At 39.1% G+C, this 19206-nt stretch overlaps 2 protein-coding genes across 2 annotated transcripts; both read right to left on the reverse strand.

Annotated features, from left to right (window-relative positions):
• Positions 1-480: 480 nt before the first annotated feature.
• On the reverse strand, positions 481-4793 carry LOC149820736 (inactive beta-amylase 9-like). Its single transcript, XM_089982716.1, has 3 exons — positions 3970-4793; positions 1725-2201; positions 481-1599 (listed from the first exon to the last, which is right to left on the reverse strand). Exons 1-3 carry the CDS (start codon positions 4216-4218, stop codon positions 709-711), a joined length of 1617 nt encoding a protein of 538 aa, XP_089838842.1. The 5' UTR covers positions 4219-4793; the 3' UTR covers positions 481-708.
• Positions 4794-15056: 10263 nt separating this feature from the next.
• On the reverse strand, positions 15057-18698 carry LOC149820737 (uncharacterized). Its single transcript, XM_089982236.1, has 2 exons — positions 18325-18698; positions 15057-16138 (listed from the first exon to the last, which is right to left on the reverse strand). The coding sequence occupies exons 1-2, from the start codon at positions 18687-18689 to the stop codon at positions 15484-15486; spliced, it is 1020 nt and encodes a 339-aa protein (XP_089838362.1). The 5' UTR covers positions 18690-18698; the 3' UTR covers positions 15057-15483.
• Positions 18699-19206: the final 508 nt, after the last annotated feature.

A 19206-nucleotide genomic window follows, 5' to 3' on the forward strand; every position in this document is an offset into this window, starting at 1 on the left:
TGTAAATACATAAAAAATGAAAAGGAAACACATAGGCAGTGGCAAATTAGAAATGACATAATTAAGCACAACTATAAAACTATATATAAAACACACAGGCTTGTTATAAAAAAATATTATTTTTAATATAAAAAACATATGAAGTGAGGAGGCAGGTGATAGTGAGAGGGAGTCAATTTGAAAAACGAAGAGAAAGCAAGCCTCCCACTAAAAAAAATAAAGTTCCTCACATTTTAAAAGAGGGTTTTCCAAAGCTTCCTCTCCTCTCAGAAAAGCGAGGATTTTTCAGCTTCAGAAGCAAGCTTTCCCATGTAGCAGTAACCTTCTCGTAACTATGCCTAAGATTACCTCTGCAAGAAAAGCTAAGCCTTGGCCTCTTAAACCGTATCAAATGGATATTGCTTTCCCTGAGAGCTGGGAAAAATAACAAAACAAAAGGAAAAAAAAAATCAAGAGTATAGAAAATTGCTAAATCCCATCTTGTAAACTAAACTCAACAATATGTGATTGTCTTTGTTATATGCAGGACTATCAGATAATTTAATATGACGATCCTACAATCTATAAATAAGCAATACAAATTTTTCTGATGCTTCAATCTCGTGGCAATTTACAAATATAACTGCCACGAGTATCTCCAGCTACGGTACCTATATAATTAGCATTTACATTTTACAACAGGAAAAAGTAAAAAATAAGAGTCGCTCTTCATGCCTGCATCTGTAATGTTTTCTCTGGCTCCGCAGCATTACCAGAGAAGGAGAGGCTCTCCTTGTTGTCCGGAAGATCATCAGAGTCTTTTTCAGGCAAGTCGAGCCCCCGGAAGAACTCGGTAAACTTCGGAAAGTGCTCAGGCGAAAAGAAGTATGCACCCATCCTGTTATAGTTAAATGAAACCAACCTCCAGCTATCATTCTTTAAATTCTCTTCGATCCTCTTGAAATTAACTGCTTTGCCGCCGGAAACTGTTGTGTTCTCTCCTGCAATGGGCAGGCTATGCTCCAGGCATGCTGCCCTTATTTGTGATATCAGCGGCTCCGGGCTCGATAAGGCTTCAGTAGGTTGATGGGCATCAGAGAGATCCATTCCTGGTAATACCAATGTAGCTGAATTTGCAGCAAACATCTTGGCAATGGCGTCATAGCCGTTTCTTCTGTCAGTGTTATAGAATCCAGCAGTTAGCTCGGCAGCATGGGACCGAGTTTTGTACCAACTATGCACAAGCGGGACCTTGCCGGAGATAGTCACCGAGCTATCGCTGAAAACCCTTGAGGCAAGAGAGAGAACGCGGTCAGCATGGGCGATCAGCTGATCTGAATACCAGGTGAGGAAGAAATTGCCGTATGGTGTTTCCCAGGAGCCGCAGGAGTCCTTGAAGAAGTTGCTAGTCTGTGGCCAATGGTTATAGCTGGGTGCATCATGGGGACCGGAACGGCCCCAATTGGCATGGCCGGAACTTTCAGCATGTTGTTTGAGGTTCGCAAGCATGTGTTTGTCATAACACTGGAACTCTCCTGCCCCCTGAATCTTGCTGCGGCAACCTTCAGGGTTCGAAGGATACCGAAGTTCACCATCAGGACCGAGACTCACTGATATATCCTGTTAGAAGTAGATCAAAGAATGCAGAAATTAAAATCAGAGGTGTAATTTGTTGGGCAGGAAGATTTCAGAGGCAATCCTCAGAATCATCTTCAAAAAGTTTCTGGACACAGTATGGTATTTACCGTTATTGTGGTGCCCAGGAAGCTCAGGAACGATGACTTGAATTCAGAGAGAAATTCTTCATAGACTTGCATGGGAGATCTTCCTGCAAGAACTGGAAGGCTGTCAACTGCCAATGACAAACAGTTCTTGTACCGCTTTCCCGCACGATCCCTGAAGAAAATATCAGGATCACTTTCTCCAATCTTAATAACCCATGGAGGAAGCGAGATGTCTGATCTACCATGCAAACAGAGAGAAACTCGGAGTTTGAGTCCAGCGTCACGGATCATTTCGACTAGAGATTGATATGCAGACCAGTCATACTTTCCGGCTGCATCGTTCTCGACAATTCCCCACCATACTGGAACGCTCACACCAGTGACTCCAAGAAGCTTCAATGCCTTCAATCCAGCGGCGAGAGCCTTCGTATGGTTAAATGTCTTACTGTCCGAGACTGTATCAAGAGGAAGTGCTACGTATAATGGAACTCGGGCATTCTGCATAAAATTGTTTGGGGAAATCAGGAATGCATCCAATGTTAAGAATCAAACACCAAGGAGTTTAAATTTTCAGACTCGAACTTAAAGGAAAACATATGACATGAGAAATTCCTTCGGTCCACCACTTGCAGAATCTTCACAGCATCAAGGTTGAACAGCTAGACTTTGGCCTTGAGCAAGGGATCTAAGGTTGCAATCTAGAAGGTCACTCTGACAAGAGATCAGAAACAAATCCTCTAACAAAAATAAGTATTGGTGCTACCCAGTTCATCTGGTACATAGACAAGGATATCTTGTGGCATATTTTCATGTTTGCACCTACTGATACCATACTCAACCTGAGATTAATGATTGAAGACTAGAAATTACATGCCCCCAGTAACCGAAAATAACATGCATGTTTGCTTTGGTATCACCACTGAGAAAGTAGAATATGTGATTGTTAGTGACAAGGTTAATCGTTCAGGGAAAAAATAATCACAGATGGCAATCACAATCACAACTTAATACTTTTTTCATGTTTCACTAACCATGATAAAGTTTTGTGATTGTGATTTACGATCACACAATCTTGAGAAAATCCAAGATTCATAGGGCATTGCAAACATGACCCTCATGTACCAAAAGATCAGACGGAGCACATGCACACCGACACTTGATATTTTAGTTCCACTAGAAGACCAAAAAGTTCCATTACGTCAATTTGCTCTGATTTTTTTTGAAAAGGGTGCTTTATGGCATTTGTCCCATTTGCACTTTACATCCTCCTAACAAAGGATTAATAAATACAACCAACAGAAGATTAGTAATGAGGCAACGAGGAAATAACAAAGAAACTATTTCCTCAAAGGATCCAAAATACTCATTGAACCTATCCAACGGTTATTATGTCAAGGACAACTCATGTCATCAAACTATTTCATGTTATTCGAACAGAGAAAATCAGAGAGATTTGTTGACTGTCCATTAGTGGTCTGTTAATGAGAGAGAGAGAGAGAGATGAAAGGAAAAATAAATGTCCCTCTTGATGGGTGAGTTCTAAACCATATAATGTCACTTACAAAAAATTACTTGACCCAAACAACAACCAAAAAACAGGTAAGACCCACATAAATTGAGGGCTTCAAACATCCAAAAAAGGGTTTCAAATTTCAATAGAATCTTGAAACTAAATTTTGGTTCTGGCAAACAAGAACAAACACCCAATTTATATGTCACTCTAAAGGGGTTTTATTCATTTTAAGAGTGGAGTCAAACTTATCTTGAATATTCGCCACGAGAATTTTCAGAAAAAGAAAACTTGTCAAAGAAAAAGAAAAAAGAAAATCAAAAGTCAGTATTCTCACACTCCGTGTTTGAAACTAAATTTGGGGCTTACTGAAAGAAACCATTTATCCAACAAAAAAGGCAAAATTTTCATCACCGTAATAAAAATAAATAAAATTTTAAAAAATAAGAATATAATAGATAATATCATCATATTCATCACCAAAAAGAAGCGCCAAACCCCGACAACTAAAGCACGGAAAATAGGGGGAAGATCTCTCGAAAAATCACGAAACAAACGGTTGGATTCAACTCATAAACACCCATGAATCTGAAGGCTAACGAAAAGGAAATCCCCGAGGAGAAAGAGGGGATTTTCTTATATCACCACACAAAATCTAAGGCTTTCCGTACGCTACATGGAGGAAGAACTACGACTACGAGGAGCCCAGAAAGAAGGAGAATAAAGAAGAATAGGTCCGGAGATCGAATTGTTTACCTTATTATCCTGCGAACACCTCCCGGCCTTCTTTCCGACGAGAACCCTCTCCGCTCCGGCGGCGGAGAGCACCGGAACCGCCGGCTGCCTCCTTCTCCTCCAATCGGCCGCGAGACCGACCCCAATCCAGCTCACCTTCCTCCTCGAAAACCCCAACTCTCTGCGATACCCAACCAGTCCTGTCTTCGGGAAAATTCGATTCTTTCTCCCGACGGGAAACTGCGCGCTTCCGATCACCGAAACCTCCATGATTCAGCAACAAAGAGCCCCAAATGCCGACCGAACCTCACAAATTTCCGGTAAAAACCCACAACAAAACAAACCCCTTTTGAGAAATTCAGGAAAACCCAGAAAAAGAAAAACCTTTCTGGAACCAAAAGACCCCCCAAATCCCAATCACAATATTCAACCCACAAAAACAAATCCCGATGAGAGAACCACCAAATTCGCGATCCGAATCGGAATTCAAAGACAGAGAATCACCAAGAACAGGATATTAATATATCTATAACTAAAGATTTCTAATAAAGGAAGGATATCGAAAAACCCTCTTTTTCTGGCAAACGGATAACCCAAAATCCGATATTTAAAGAGGGAGAAGGGAAACAGGAAACTAAAAATAGGGAACGGATAAAATTACAGACGGAATCTAGCTTGGATCTGTGAGCGAAAACCAAGAGCCCTGGTGAGAAAACCTGGGGTATTTGGGGAGATATATACGAGATAATTCAGGAGGATGGAAAATACAGAAATTAAAGAGATGGACGGTCGAGGATATCTTAACCGGTAAAAGGACGGCTCGGATCTTTTCGTCGGTCGAACACGGCGGAAAAGCGCCTGAAGCAAAGATTCAATTGAAAACCAGGGGAGACCAGTCTGAACATTTAGTTATCGTTGTATACTGAAACTACGAAAATGCCATTTCCAGCATATCTCCCGCTGAGTCCAGCTTGGCTGCCTACGATGACATTTTTGAAGTTTTTTCTAATCTTGAGGGTGAATAATTTTTATTTGGCTGCTACTGAAGAAAAGTTTTGCCACGTGGCGAAATAACCATCGTTCGTCAGCCGCTCAAGGCAAAAAAAAAAGAATTAAAAAAAATTGTTTTCTTGTTTTGCGGTGGATAATGTGGATATCTCTCTGACGTGGCACCACGTGGGAAACGATTGGCGGAATGGTGACGTCATCATGACTGAAAGCTGAGACACGTGGTGTCAAACGAGTGGTTCTAGAAACAACGGTTCGATCGGTGCTGACGTGTAAGGTGAGGATTTTCCTTCTCTCAACTTTTCTACCTAACCAGGTTAGGAAACCTTGACTGGTGACCGCGGCTAAATGTGCATTTTTTTTTCAAAGAAAAGGACGTCGCTAATGACGTGGGCACAGCGGCGCTCCTAACAACGAGCCGAGCTAGCTTGAGCTCAGCTCGGGCTAGGTATGGCAGTGGACTGGGGTAGGGGGTGGGGGACAAGGTCTCCACCCCTGCCCCATCTCAAAATCCTACCTTCCATCCGTACATGGGTTTTGATTTTAACCTCCATCCCCGTTTCATGTCCTTCATCCGTGGTCCAAACAGGACGAGGCGGGGTGAAGCCGGTTTCCCCCTCGGTCTACTTACATCTCTAAAGAAGGATCAAGGACGGTGCAAGGCAGGCATTAAGGATGGAGACAGGGCGGGGCAGGGGAAAGCGTAAGTCCATCTCTGCCCCCATCCCTGTTTCATGTCCTCCATCCTCGGTTCAAACGGGGCGAGGCGGGCCCTGTTTCTCTTCGGTCCACTGCCATCCCTAGCTCTTGACTCAATTAAACTCAGCTCAGACCCGTTCTAGTAAGTAAACCACCTGACTTGAACAAGAGCTCAGACTCGTTAATCATAAACAAGTCGAGTTTGATCAATCATTAAAATTCAATTAAGCTCGGTTTATAGTTGTATAATGACAAGTATTAAAATATGTATAATTTTTCTTTCCCAAAAATCACTAAAGGTGGTTTTGCCCAAGTAGTTAAGTAGTTAGGCTGCTCGAGGTTTAGGTTTTGAATCCTGTCCTTTACCCGTGTTTGAAAACATTTTTTGAAATAAATAAACTTGGCTCAAACTAAGCCGAGACGAGCCAATTTTGTAGGTTGGGTGTTCAAGCTTGGCTCGAACACATACTCTTTTGAACGATCTGAGCTTTTTGAGCCTAAGCTAAGCTCGAGCCTGGCTCGTATGCACCCTAAGTAACAGTATATATATATATATATATATAGTGTATATATTTTATTTATTATACTTAATAGTTCGCGTTTTATGTATATATTTTTCATGCATCCTTTGCTTTGCATATATATTTCATGTATTTTTTATAATAAGCTTAAAATATACATTATACATAAAACACACATTTTTTTATGAGTATGAGCTCTCCAAAGCTGAACATCTTGTGTTCGGGCTCAACTCGTTTAAGTTAAATGAGCTGCTCATGGCTGCTCAGTTCATTTGCCAACCCTAGGTAGATACTCAAACTTATCAGAACCTGAATAACTGCATCAGGGGTATATAAAAATAAAGACCCAAAAAATATTCAGGTTGGATTTGAGCTAACCCACATATTGTTGAGGTCAGGTTCAACCTGAGCTTTTTGTTGGTTATATGGCCCGATTAGCCAACCATATTAGAGTATTTTATACATAATTTCAAGTAGGGGGTGTCAACGGGTCAGGTTTGGTTCAAACCCAGGTGGGACCAAACTCATATCTGATTTGAGATGCTAGTATCGTATCCGGACCTGGGTCTAATCGAACATACCATAAAAGAAACCATAACTGAATCCTAGAAGGATTACGTGAACCAGACCCAGACCATACCCGGTAAAATATTATTTTTTTTCTTTGTTTTTTGGATTTATAACCCGAAGAAATCTCACTCGGCATGAAGAAGCTGATCGAGCTAGCTCAGCATGCCATACTTACGGTCGTTGTGCCAACAACATAAAACTCTGAGGCTAGGACCCTTGCTCTGAGGGCCTATGCTATGCGTTGGCTTGCATAGAGGGGTGACCCATGGGAATCGAACCATGACTGCCTGTCTAGCAATCATGGCCTCACCCCACTATGCCAACCCCCTTGGTGCTATTCTTTATCTTATTTATATTAAAGAATTGTGGATCTTAGTTGCCCAGCTCTGTTATGAAACTTCACAAACCATTTAATATTTGGATCCTTTTGAGTCTGACGTGGATTCTAATCCAGACTCCTTTTAATATTACCAAACCCTGACCTTATAGGGTTTGGTAAGGGTGAGGCCTCTTGAAAATATATAACCATGGGGAGCAATAAACAAATAACTATCAATCTAAAAGATGCAACCCTTAATTAAAATTAATTAAAAGGACACTTCTCCATTAGACATGTTCGGGTCCTAGGGTTCTACAATTGTTGAAAATATTGAATTACAGCTTTTACAAAAAAAAGAAAACAAAAATGAAAGGCTAGAAGCTATGATCAAACCATATGTTAGTGGCAATTTCTTGCATAATTGCATATGCCCTTCGATTCGGGTCCACCCTCTTTCACAATCTTACAAGGTCTGGGTCAAACCTGATCCATTAACACCCATAATTTCAAGAAAAAACACATATGTTAAACATTAGGTAATTAAATTATACAGGTTGGATTAATGATCTCATTGTGTCGACTAAGACAACACCCTAACTTGAACCCGACTATGTGTTATCTGGTCTTGGGTACATCAAAAATTGGGTCGGATACCGGACCCATTGACAGCCCTGATACCTATAAATGTCACAAGCATGCTCCAATTTATTCTCTTGGCTTATCCACATATATACTAATCATAATGAAAAATTACAAAAAAAAAAAAAAAGTGTGTCTTGTGTCCTTTTAAACGTGTCTATGTGACAAATTACAACAATGCAAATACCCACAGTATAGATTTACACTTGCACATGGATGCAAGTGGATTAATATACGACATTGTACAACTAATATCTTCCAAGCCAAAGCCAAAGTATGCGTGTGCATTAACTACATTCTTATTATGTCAATTAATTAATCAAGAGACACTACATGTGCATGCATGTGTGCTTGTGCTCATCACGGATTCACTAATCCAATCTCGATACATTCATTTCACAATATGCATCTATCTAATTTGTTTTGCATGTAAGGATGGCAGTGGATCGAGAGAAACGGGTATCCATCTGAACCCGTCTCATTTGGGGAGGGGATGAAGGGCATGAAACAGGGAATGAAATGTGGACAGAGGTGAGATGAACTTACGCTTTTCCCTTACCTCTAATCTCTGTTAATAAAATGACTAAAATACCTTATTTATTTTATAAAATTATATATAAATCTTTTATATATATTTCTAATACTAAGTTCCTATCCCTCGACTGGTTGACCCTCTCGGCCTTTCTTTCCTCATTTTTTTCTAACAAATGCGGTAGCGGACTGGTCAACCATCTCGGCACTAGCAAGTTACAATGAGAATTTCATAGTTCTCTCCCCACGGGAATGGACCGGGAATGGAGGGCAATATTTTGAGATGGGTTCGGGATGAAGACCTTGCTCCCCCACCCTCCCCAAGTCTACTGTCATATATATATATATATATATATATATATATATATATAGAGAGAGAGAGAGAGAGAGAGAGTCTTCTTTCAATTGTTCAAGAAAAGCATCAAATTTTAGTCTTGATATGAGCTGATATCATGATATTATTGAGCTGTGACATGAGGTCGACTGTTTTAAGTCACGACCAACGATCTTTGTAGCTAAAAAGTTCAGAACATTATCATGATTTTTTTCAACTAATGACATGGCAAAGCAAGCCTTTTTTATAATTTTCATCTTTTTTTTTATTTGAATGGGTCGGTAGAGAGCCTCAATCAAGGGTTCTATACACTTGGCTAGGTGGGTTGGCTTAAAAGTGATCGTGAATTGGTTTGCCGCAAAGCTGGAAGTACGGTTCACATCGACCTCAAGCTTTTTACCAGTGGAGGCCTGAATTTGGGCCAATATGGAGTTCACATCCATCCCAATCACGATTGATGAGAACTAGGTTTTGTCTTGGCTTGGCCAAAAAAGAAAAAAATTCAAATGTGTCCATAGCGGAACATGAGGACAACCTTAATTCGAAACCTATAAAGGATATCTATTGTCGCAAAGTTGAAGCTGGGTGTACTTTTTGATGGATGGACATGAGGGACATCGAGGATTTTACTAACCATAGTGATGCAGAGCATCCTGAAGATCCGAGCTTTGAAGACGAATTGAATCCAAATTTAATTCTCAAGATCTGATCTAGGATGTGATCCAATCGAGCAGGATCATTTAGGTCTAATTAGATCTTTGCGTACCCAGATCTATTTTTAATATTGTGCTATAATATGTGAGATATTTTGTATCTTTCTCAGAGATTATAATTTTATATTTCGATTTCATTTTGTCATGTTATAAAATCACATTAAATTTGTTTTTAGTTTTTATTTTTTAGGAGCCGGATTATACGAATCCAGATAGTTTTGGTGCCCTATAAAATTCTTTTGTAGCACTAGAGGGTGTATGGAGAACGCGGGTAGTTTTTGTTTTTTTTTAATTATATTATTTCTAATGCATTTTTGTGCAGGATCCAATTGGCTACATGTTTTGGATCTAGATCAAGATCCATACCCAAGATGCACTAGTTTGCACCACTTGGTATGAACCAATATAGCCTTCATTCAAATTCAACCTTGACTATTTCAAGTCAATATGGTTGTTGGACCTCTTAATGGTCCTTAGCCAAAATTAGCTTAGTCAAAATCGTGGGTTATGCTATGCTTGGGAAGACCATTCTCCTCTTTAATGTGGCTCTTCTCCAAGCTTATTAATCAAGGAAGGTTGACAAGGGAAGGTGACTTTTATTCTGAAAATTTTAAATTTTTTTTGGTGGAGAAGAAGTGTTTGAAGGGTGAAGACAATCTCAGTATTTTGACCGTATCTCCCTAGATACCAGTTCAAATTACATGATCTTTAGCTTGTTAAAAAGCTAAGATCTTACCCTATAAGTTTGTTGTTTACTATTTTACATGATTCGGCTTGGTTAAGCCGCTAAAATCTCTGACAAGTTTTCTGCTAATAGCATTAAGCTCTTTTGCTGGTGGAAAGCCTAAGTTTGTGAGTTTTTTTTTTAGAATCTTTTTGGTGAAGATAACATTGTCGTGTTGCTGTGTAAGCACTTGGGTTTGTCATTGCTGGGTGTTCAAGCTACTGTTTGTCGTGTTTCAGTTCGGTGTTGGTTGCTTTCCAACGACATCCCATGGCCATCTTCATCTAAATAAAAAGATCACTGGTTCATTTGTGCTTGTCTTTGCTTTATTATCAATTTTCCTATGTTTTCTTGTTGACTATTGCTAGTAGTTGTAAGTCGATTATTTGCTGAATGTTTGGAATGGATGTTCTGAAATATTTATGTTGTTAAGTGATTCTACTATTCACAAAAATATCTAGTTCGATTTGTTTTTACATAACTTGGTTTTCTGTCAAAACCCAAATTCTCAAATTTTGAGTTCTCAAGAATGACTCCAAAGAAACGATCATATCGGCCTTTATACTGGTCAATTTTTGTCATTTTTTAGCTTCTAAAAAAGCTAAGACGATCATCTACAACTTTGTAGTTGAGGTCATTGCATGAATCGATCTTTTAAACCCTTGAAAAGTGCTGACAAAGTCTCGGTCTGACAAGATTCCACTGTCACCTATTTGGTTCAGAACACACATGGTGGTGTTCGGTAATTTTTAATTATCTTGAGATTTCCTTCATGAAAAATCAATTTGTTTGATTCTGTGGAAAGTTAGAACCTATATCTAAAACTTTTGTGTTTAGAGTTCTAGTTGAATCTTCATCTAGGTATCACAAAAATATCAATCTTTCTGTTGTTGTTGAATAGTTGGAAATTTAATTCATTAGTCAATATCTCATACCATTTTCAGAATTCAAAAATTCGTAGAGACTCATAGACAACTCAGAAAAAATCTAAATCTTAGTTTGTTGGAAAGGTTTAGATCTGACCTACGTTTTCTCAGTTGATGGTTTTCGCAAACTCTACTATCTGACGGGTCAAAAACCCCTTCGAACAGATTGTTCACGGAGTTCGAAAGTCTATCTTAGACATGTCTGTCTGTCCCAGTCCTGAGTTCGTGAAACAGACACCTCTGATCCAAATCCAATAATTTTGGATTCATTAGAAAGGCGTGTGCATCACGCACAACTTTCCTTTGGACCGCCTCTGTCGAAATAGAGTGCACAGGTCTCAAAAATCTTATTTCCTCGAGTTTCATTCAAACTCATCTTCGTGAAAGCTTTCACACATGTTAAGATCTGTTTGGATTTTGGATCGTGAATCGGTGTTCACCAAATCTACATCACATAGGCTTACAAATGTGCAGTGAATATGATTGTTTTTCCAAAGCCTAGAAGAAAAAGTGTAGGATTAAATGGTTTATCCTTACACATAAGATTAGCTCAATCTTAAAGAAGTTTGGCATTTTGTTATCAACTGGGGCTCAGCTTGTCTGGTAGGAGCAGCTAGTGCTCGTCACTTTGTGTTGGGATGTTGCGAGTTCGAATCCTAATGATATCATTGTATAACTGGTAGGGGTCTGCCTAACCCCAACTTGCCTTTAAAAAAAAGAAAAGTTTGGCATTTTGTTGAATTAATAGTCAGAATTTTTGTCTATGCATTACCGACCATTCTTGGCCCCTGCCCAAATTTCTTCCTCCTCTTACGTGTCATGCTTATCCACCGTTTGTCTCATGTTTTTGAGCTCATTGTTTTTAAGCCTCATGTTTTTGCTTTAGTTAATATTATGGTATGAAAATATTGTTTTTTTTTTAAACATTTTTACGGAGAATTCGCCTCCTCTTACGTAGCTGTGCTGGCTCTGCTTGCCGAACTTATGATCACTGTTCTGACAGAGTAAAACCCTATGGTCTTACCCCTTATTCCTATGAAATTGTCATGCTTCAGCTAGCACAAGGGATGACGCCCATGAGATAGTCAAAATGGATAGTTTTCATCATATTGCTAAGTATCATTGTATGATAATAAACAATAAAAAATTTATGACTTCTACCTTATCAAAAACAGTGATTGGGGTTTGATACAAACACTATGGGTTGCATTTTCTTCTTTAGAGTACTTTCATTGAGATTGGAGCTTAAAAACAATAAAATGTACTTAACACAATGTTTGAAAACATGAAAGATGGTGGAAAACCAAGAAAAGGTGAAGATTTGAGGAAAATGCTTACATGGGGTTTTCATGTTAATTTCTCATTGTGTCTAAACTAAGTATTGACCCTTATTAACGCTAAACGGAAACCGAAAGACAACAAATTTTAACGTGGTTCGGCTGCGATGCCTACGTTTACGGTACTCTCGACATGAGAGGGAGGTTTCCATTACTAGGACTTATATATAAAGGAGGAGACCTTGTGCGAGTCTTCGAGATTAATTACAAGGATTTTCTTGGTTTGTAATTTTAGTATGAGACTCTTTGGATCCATCACTCATTATCTTTGGAAACTAACTCCTCTTTAGATCTATCTTACACTTTTTTTTTTTTTTAAATAGGGTTGACTGTAAGTTTGCTGAGATCCAGTTTTATGCTGCCAGGATAGTGACTGTAAGCACAGCAGCGGGGCTAAGTCTGTTCTTCGAGGTGGTTTCTTCATGTAAATATAAAACAAATTAGGATTGAGCTTCTTATCTTTAATTGATAAGTTAATTGGATCATTAGACTGATTGGACCTGACCATTTTCCATCTATCTTAACAAATGGGGCCCTAATTCTATATAAAAATAAAATATTTAAACTTATTGTGGGACAAAAAATCCAAATGGGCACATCGCCCGAGAAAAAAAACAATAAATTTGGACCATCAAGTTAGTTAATGTGGGTACCGAATTCCCTAGTTGAAACCCATACGAATAAATGGCTTTGATCAAATACAGACCCCATAAATGCGTTAGGCATGGTCCAAACAGTAAAAATTAAGGCCATGTTTGGAAACTAGTAGCTGGGATGGGAAGTGGCAGCTGCCAATTCCTGGTTTTGGCAGCTACCACCTCCTAGTAGCTGTTAATTCGGATTCCATCTATTGGATTCTCAACAGCTATATGTCACATGGATACGGCCGTTTCTATGAAGTTTCTAATATAACGACGAGTATATAAAGGAATACGGAACAACAGTCAAAATGGAGTATCCCTGTAACATAAAAAATAAGATCTCTAGAATAAGCAAGTTTATTTGCAAGTCCGCAAGGGCTCCACCCAGCTTGCCTTTGGAAAAAAAAAACTTGACATGAGAAACTAATGGAGGTGTCCCTTATCACAAAGTTTGTGTGGTTGCTTACGAGGGGTTATCCCTCGGACCTACCCCCCCCCCCCCCCCCAAAAAAAAAAAAAAAAACCACGGTTATTTGCAAAAACATTAGTGTTTTTTTATGGTTCAAACCAGTCATAAATATTGAAGATATTTTCAAGATATCATGATATTATCGCTGTAAATTCAGCAAACTTAATATATGTAAAATATCATGATATTCTCTTGATATTAGCAATTAATTTTACTGTTTTTATTTTTTTTTAACATTTTAAATATGTTGTTTTTCTTTCTTTGACATTTTTTACTTTTTTATGTAATTTTTTGTCTGAACATAATATTTTCTTATTTTTGTTATATTTTTTAAGCCCCAAGATTTTTTAGAGATTTATCACCAAACTTATAATATCACGAGAAATACACTCAACTAAGTATAGCCAAGATATTTGTGATTATGGTTCACACTCATAATCAAGAACACTTATAATTCAAAAATCATTCTTTAGGTTTCTCTTGCGTGATCCGCATGCAAGCCCAGGTTAGGTTACCCAGGTAACTATCCTCCACCATGGTTAATAATAAATAACTTTATCACTTACCCATCTCTCTCTCTGCCCTGGCCTCTGAAATGGGACAATTGTGCAAACAAGTTTCTGCAACTGGTGGAATCAAACATGTGATCACCAAAAGATTTTTGGAAAACCAGTTCTCATATTTACATAGGGATTGCAAACAGGGGATCCCAACAATGTTGGACTCACTTAAAGCTAAGGGGGGCGTTTGCTTGAAAGAGAATCGTACCCCTCCCCCAACGGAAACCGTTTCCACTGAAAAGGGGTGTATTTCGGGCTCCCTTTCCTGGCCAAAAGAGAACCTGATGTTTGTTTTGTCCCTGTGGACCCGGCGGAAATGTACGCCCATCAATGAGTTTCCACCTAACAAGCAAACACCCCCTAAATCTAACCATAATTTTTCTAAACTCGGTTGAATCAAATGCTTTAAGTCTATGCAAATCGAAATCCAAATGGATCTTATTCAAAGATAAAAATAAAATTAAAATTAAATAAAAACTACTAAGTAGGTGAAAACCAATGTTGTCAGAATCGGTTTTAGACCAGAACCGATTTTCAAAACAATTCAGAGAATGGGCTGATTTAGGCGAAAAATCAAATCGAGCTAAATCGGTCAGCTTTAATTTTTAAATTTAAAAAATCATAAGAAAAAAAAAAATAACATGAAACAAAAGGGCCAATTCAACCCCGATTCTGTTCGATTCAAGATGCATTGGGGTTGAATCAGCTGATTTCTTGAGGTGGGCTTGGTTTGACATGAAGCAAATTGAGTTTTCGTCCATTGGCTATCGGTTCTGATAACACTAGTGAAAACTACATGGAAATTAACAATAAAATTGAAAAAAAGAAAAGAAACCAACTTCATGATTGTCATAAGGCATAAATTCAAAAAAAATGGCAAAATCACTTTTGACTAGTAAGAATTAATGATGCCTAATTTGTATTTTCTTTTGTCAAACTGAGACTGATTAGAATCGATTTATGTTGGATTCACCTACTTGGAAAAACTGAAAACACCCAAAAAGATAAAATCCTTGTTTGATTGAGTCCTCTGGTAACCCAATTCTAAGCCCTTAGGTAAATCCTTGTACAGCGGTTCCAAGTGTATACGGATCTACACTTCAATAAATCACCTGGATGAATACAGCAAAGAGAAAATTTCCAATTAGCAGAAATGTCCTTGGTGAGTGAATTCAATGCACAATAAAGGAGATTTCCAGTTAAAAATAAAATGGTAACAATGTGAGGCAGCATAGTATGGGCCAGGCTCCATTCACTCGATCTTCAGTTACTCGTGAAAATAAACGCAGATAAAATTCAAAACTTCATGCAGAATCTGGTGTTCTTCGTCTGCAGATCTCCTTGATGAGGAACAGTTTCGTCGGAGATGCCTTCGAAGTGTGACTTGAAATGTATTAGAATCTCACACAACATTGCAGAGCTTGGAGTCTACAGGCAATTGAATGGACAATCCAGAAGCAATCTCAAAGTTCTTAGAAGAAAAAAGTTGTGCAGATGACCAATGAGTAGAAAGAAGGATAAGACCAAGATCCACCAACATAAGCTTAACCCCTCCATGACCGCCTGAACTCGAACCATATCTCATAGTGATTGAAGAGCCGGCTATCATGTGTGTGCTTTCCAACATACTCTAGGCCTAGATCCGAAAGCCGTTTCGAACATTCATCTCCATGCAGCCGTGTACAGAATTTTATGTTGTGTGAGACAAAAATCCGTCCTTGAGAAGGCTTCAATTTGGATGCAAGCCTTTCCAGGCCAACCCACACAAGAGCATCGGGCATGTGAAGGAAAACAGCACTCGCGTATATGAGATCATAGGTGACATAGTCTCCAAACTTACTGAAGTCCATATCATCACCTTTCACAATCAAAGGCCGTTTGTGTAGGAGACCCTGTGAAGGAAGTTCGTATCTAAAAGCAGCCATGAGTGACAAGTCATCTCTTTCGAGGCAATGGAAATGGGCTGCTTCCAAATAGCGAATGAAATGCAGACCCACCCTCAGAGTGCCACATCCAATCTCCAGAACATGGAAATCGGGAGACAAATTCACAGCTTTAGCAAGAAATTCAAACACATCACGCCCTCCAGCCCATGGCTCTCCATAGTTGCTGTGGTGCTCTTCAACCAGTAATTCTCCAGGACAAGGCAATGCAGTGTGATTATTTCCCCCATACTCATAATGTGAGATTCCCTTGAACCTGCCAGAAGAACCTTTACTCAGAATGAATTTTAGATCGGATAAAAAATATAAAATCATCGAATTCAATGAATGAGGCTTCCTCTTAAAATGTTAATTCTTGCCAGATTTGCAGCTAAATGAACAGAATGATTAAGAAAACAAAAGAAACCCATGGACAACATGAACTCACACTAGAAAGCTTCCCATATCTAATGGAAGCTGCAAGGGAAACAGAATTAATTGGCCGTAAGTACAACCAGCCCCACCCCATAACAATAATAGATCTCATCCATCAATGAGATCACCCAGTAAATTTGAAGCGACACTTGCAAGTTGCAACTTATGGGATCCATGCAATTCAACGAAGTATATATCTAGCATTAGGACTCAATCCATCTTAATTAGCAATAGCATTTTGATTCTCTGGGTAAAAATCCTAGAAGGGAAGTACTCAGTGAAGTAGGTAGAAAACAATACATACAGTTCATATTCTTAAATATTCTACAGAGTACATTCAGAAAACAAGATCTCCGTCAGTTCTGTTTTCCTTTAAAACTCATGAGAAGGATATCCTGACATATTTAATAACTTGTGATGATACATTTATAGAAGAAACACTATCCATTTTCTCTAAGCTTCATAAAACAAAGATCAAGGAAGAAGATAACAATGATGGTGTACAGATGATCATGGTCTTCTTCAGGACAGAAAAAGAATCTGAAGTAAAACACAGTGATAATGGTTTCATCCATGATAAGCTTACACTCTAATCATGAAGGATTAATCATGAAATTCCCACTCTAACAGCAGTGAGCGCTTCGACTTTGACGGAGATGCAATACAACTAACTGGAAGCAACAATGGTAATGTTTACAGTCTCTGAAAAGCTCTACAAATGAAATGGTAAGATATTATAGATGGTAAAGTACCCTATTGAGAAAGCTTTAGAGATAAGACACAGGATTAAGGATTAGAACATTGAGAGCTCGACGATAAAATTTCTTGAACCAGAAAAGAATTACCCAATCTGCATTCAAGAAGCAGTTTTATATCAATTACCATATGTCGGAGATCTATAAGAACCGATAACAAAGTTAAATAAAGGGAAACTGATATATATGGTAGTTTCATGGAAGTATCTGACACTGCACCATTATGCCTTGTTTGCTGGATTTGCTCATTCAAGAATTCTTTTTCCCCTATAAAATAGGGTACCACTTTATTTAATCTAAACTCTGGTTTCCATTACCAAGGAGTTGCACAATGTTAAAAAAATGTGCAGGCCTTTTCTCAATCTTATGTTAGCAATAAGCTCCAGCATTCCAAAATCCAGATGCTCTGACCCGCTTTTCTATTCATTGATTCCATTGTACTCTTATTGATGTTGGAGTTCAGCAAAATTCTCATATTACATTCAATCTGCTGTCCCATACAACGAACAACAGGTCCGAGCATTCCGAACACCTGTCTATAACGAAGTGAATCATTTTGTTGTTTTGTGATTGTTTGTGATTGCACAAGGCATGCGGTTGTAACTTGAAGGGTGATAATATGGCGACTTGAAGCTTCCCCATAACTGATGTCATTGGATGGAGCCTATCATAGGAACAGAACGCTAACAAAAGAAAATATTTAACTAAGTATGACTTAGTCCTTCAAAAATTAAGTATGACTTCCAATTGCAACGATTAACTGTCCCAAATTTCACACCTAAAGAATTTCACTATGAAAGAATCCAACATCATGATTACACAAATGCTTCTCTTTTCCCCGTCAAAAACTATAAAACATCAAGATTTCAGGTCCCTCCTTTACTATTCAAAAAAGAGGGACAACAAAGAACTCATTCAAGAACCGAAATTCTCCTTATATCATACAATATCTTACTTTTATGTCAAATGATGCAAACATATAAAAGGGAATCACCAAGAACTAATCAAACCAAACTAAAGAAACACTTCCATACACTAAACGATTCCGAATATAAAAGAAACCCTAGAAAGATTGCGCATTAAAGAAGTAAATACGGAAACCTTTCCAATTCTCAAACAAACAACCCAAGTTTCCTCCTAAAAGCACAAAGTCAAACCAGAGCTCACCAGAAACAAGATCGAAACCTCCAAACGAACAAGAAAAGCGCCGGAACAGAAAGGGGAAAATAAAACCCTAGATTTCCGAAATCAAAAGAGGAATTTTCCCACAAACCTCCGAAAATCCTCGAGTTGCTGAGCTCTAGAGCGCGGGTTGATCCCCTTGCGGAGCTGGTGCCAACCCTCGGCCGTGGTGGGCGGATCCCGAAGCTCGTTCTTCGTCAATTGATCCCTCAACCAGGAGATATCGTCCTCCGTAGCCGAGAACGAGCCCGAAGATGAAGACGACAATCTCTCCGATTCCACCTTCCCTCCATCGCCGTCCCTTCTGCTAACTCCGCTCGGCGGTTCCGAGTAGCAAACGAGCGACGATGGGAGGAGGGGAGGGCGGAAGAAGAAGAAGAAGAAGAAGAAGAGGAGAAGCGCGGATCCTGCGAGTAGCAGAACGGGGAGTGTGAAGCGCGCTTCCTTCGGCACCATCACGAAGAGCGACGGAAGGAGGGCAACGGGCTCTGGTCGTGGTTTTATGGCGGAGGGATAAAATGGGAATTTCAGTGAATGTCTGTGGCGTACCGGACAAGCTTCCGGTTGTTTCGGTTCGACTCGGGAATTGGGAATCCCGATTCTTCTCTTTCGAAAGGGGATACGGCATTGGCAGCGTGTCCCTTGACACGATTAGGGGTGTCAACTGGTGGGGTTTGGTTCGAACCTAGGTGGAGCCAAACATAGACGTGATTTGAGATGGGTGCTACAGGATCCAGACTCGGGTCCAATCGGATCCATTATAAGAAAAACCATACCTGGATCCTATAAAGATTACATGAATCAGACCCGATAAATTAATAAATTTTTTTTTTATCTTTTTTTACATTGAAATTTGCAGATCTTAGTTGGAACTCAGGTTGGTTCGGGGCATGGTATCAAACTACACCCAGCTCCAGTAAGGTTTGGTATGGGTAGGGTACGGGTTTAACACGACCCATTAACGATAGGAGAC

The sequence above is a fragment of the Nuphar pumila genome, chromosome 12, assembly GCF_984573655.1.
Source record: "Nuphar pumila chromosome 12, dmNupPumi1.hap1.1, whole genome shotgun sequence".
In the NCBI taxonomy this organism is placed as follows: domain Eukaryota; kingdom Viridiplantae; phylum Streptophyta; class Magnoliopsida; order Nymphaeales; family Nymphaeaceae; genus Nuphar; species Nuphar pumila.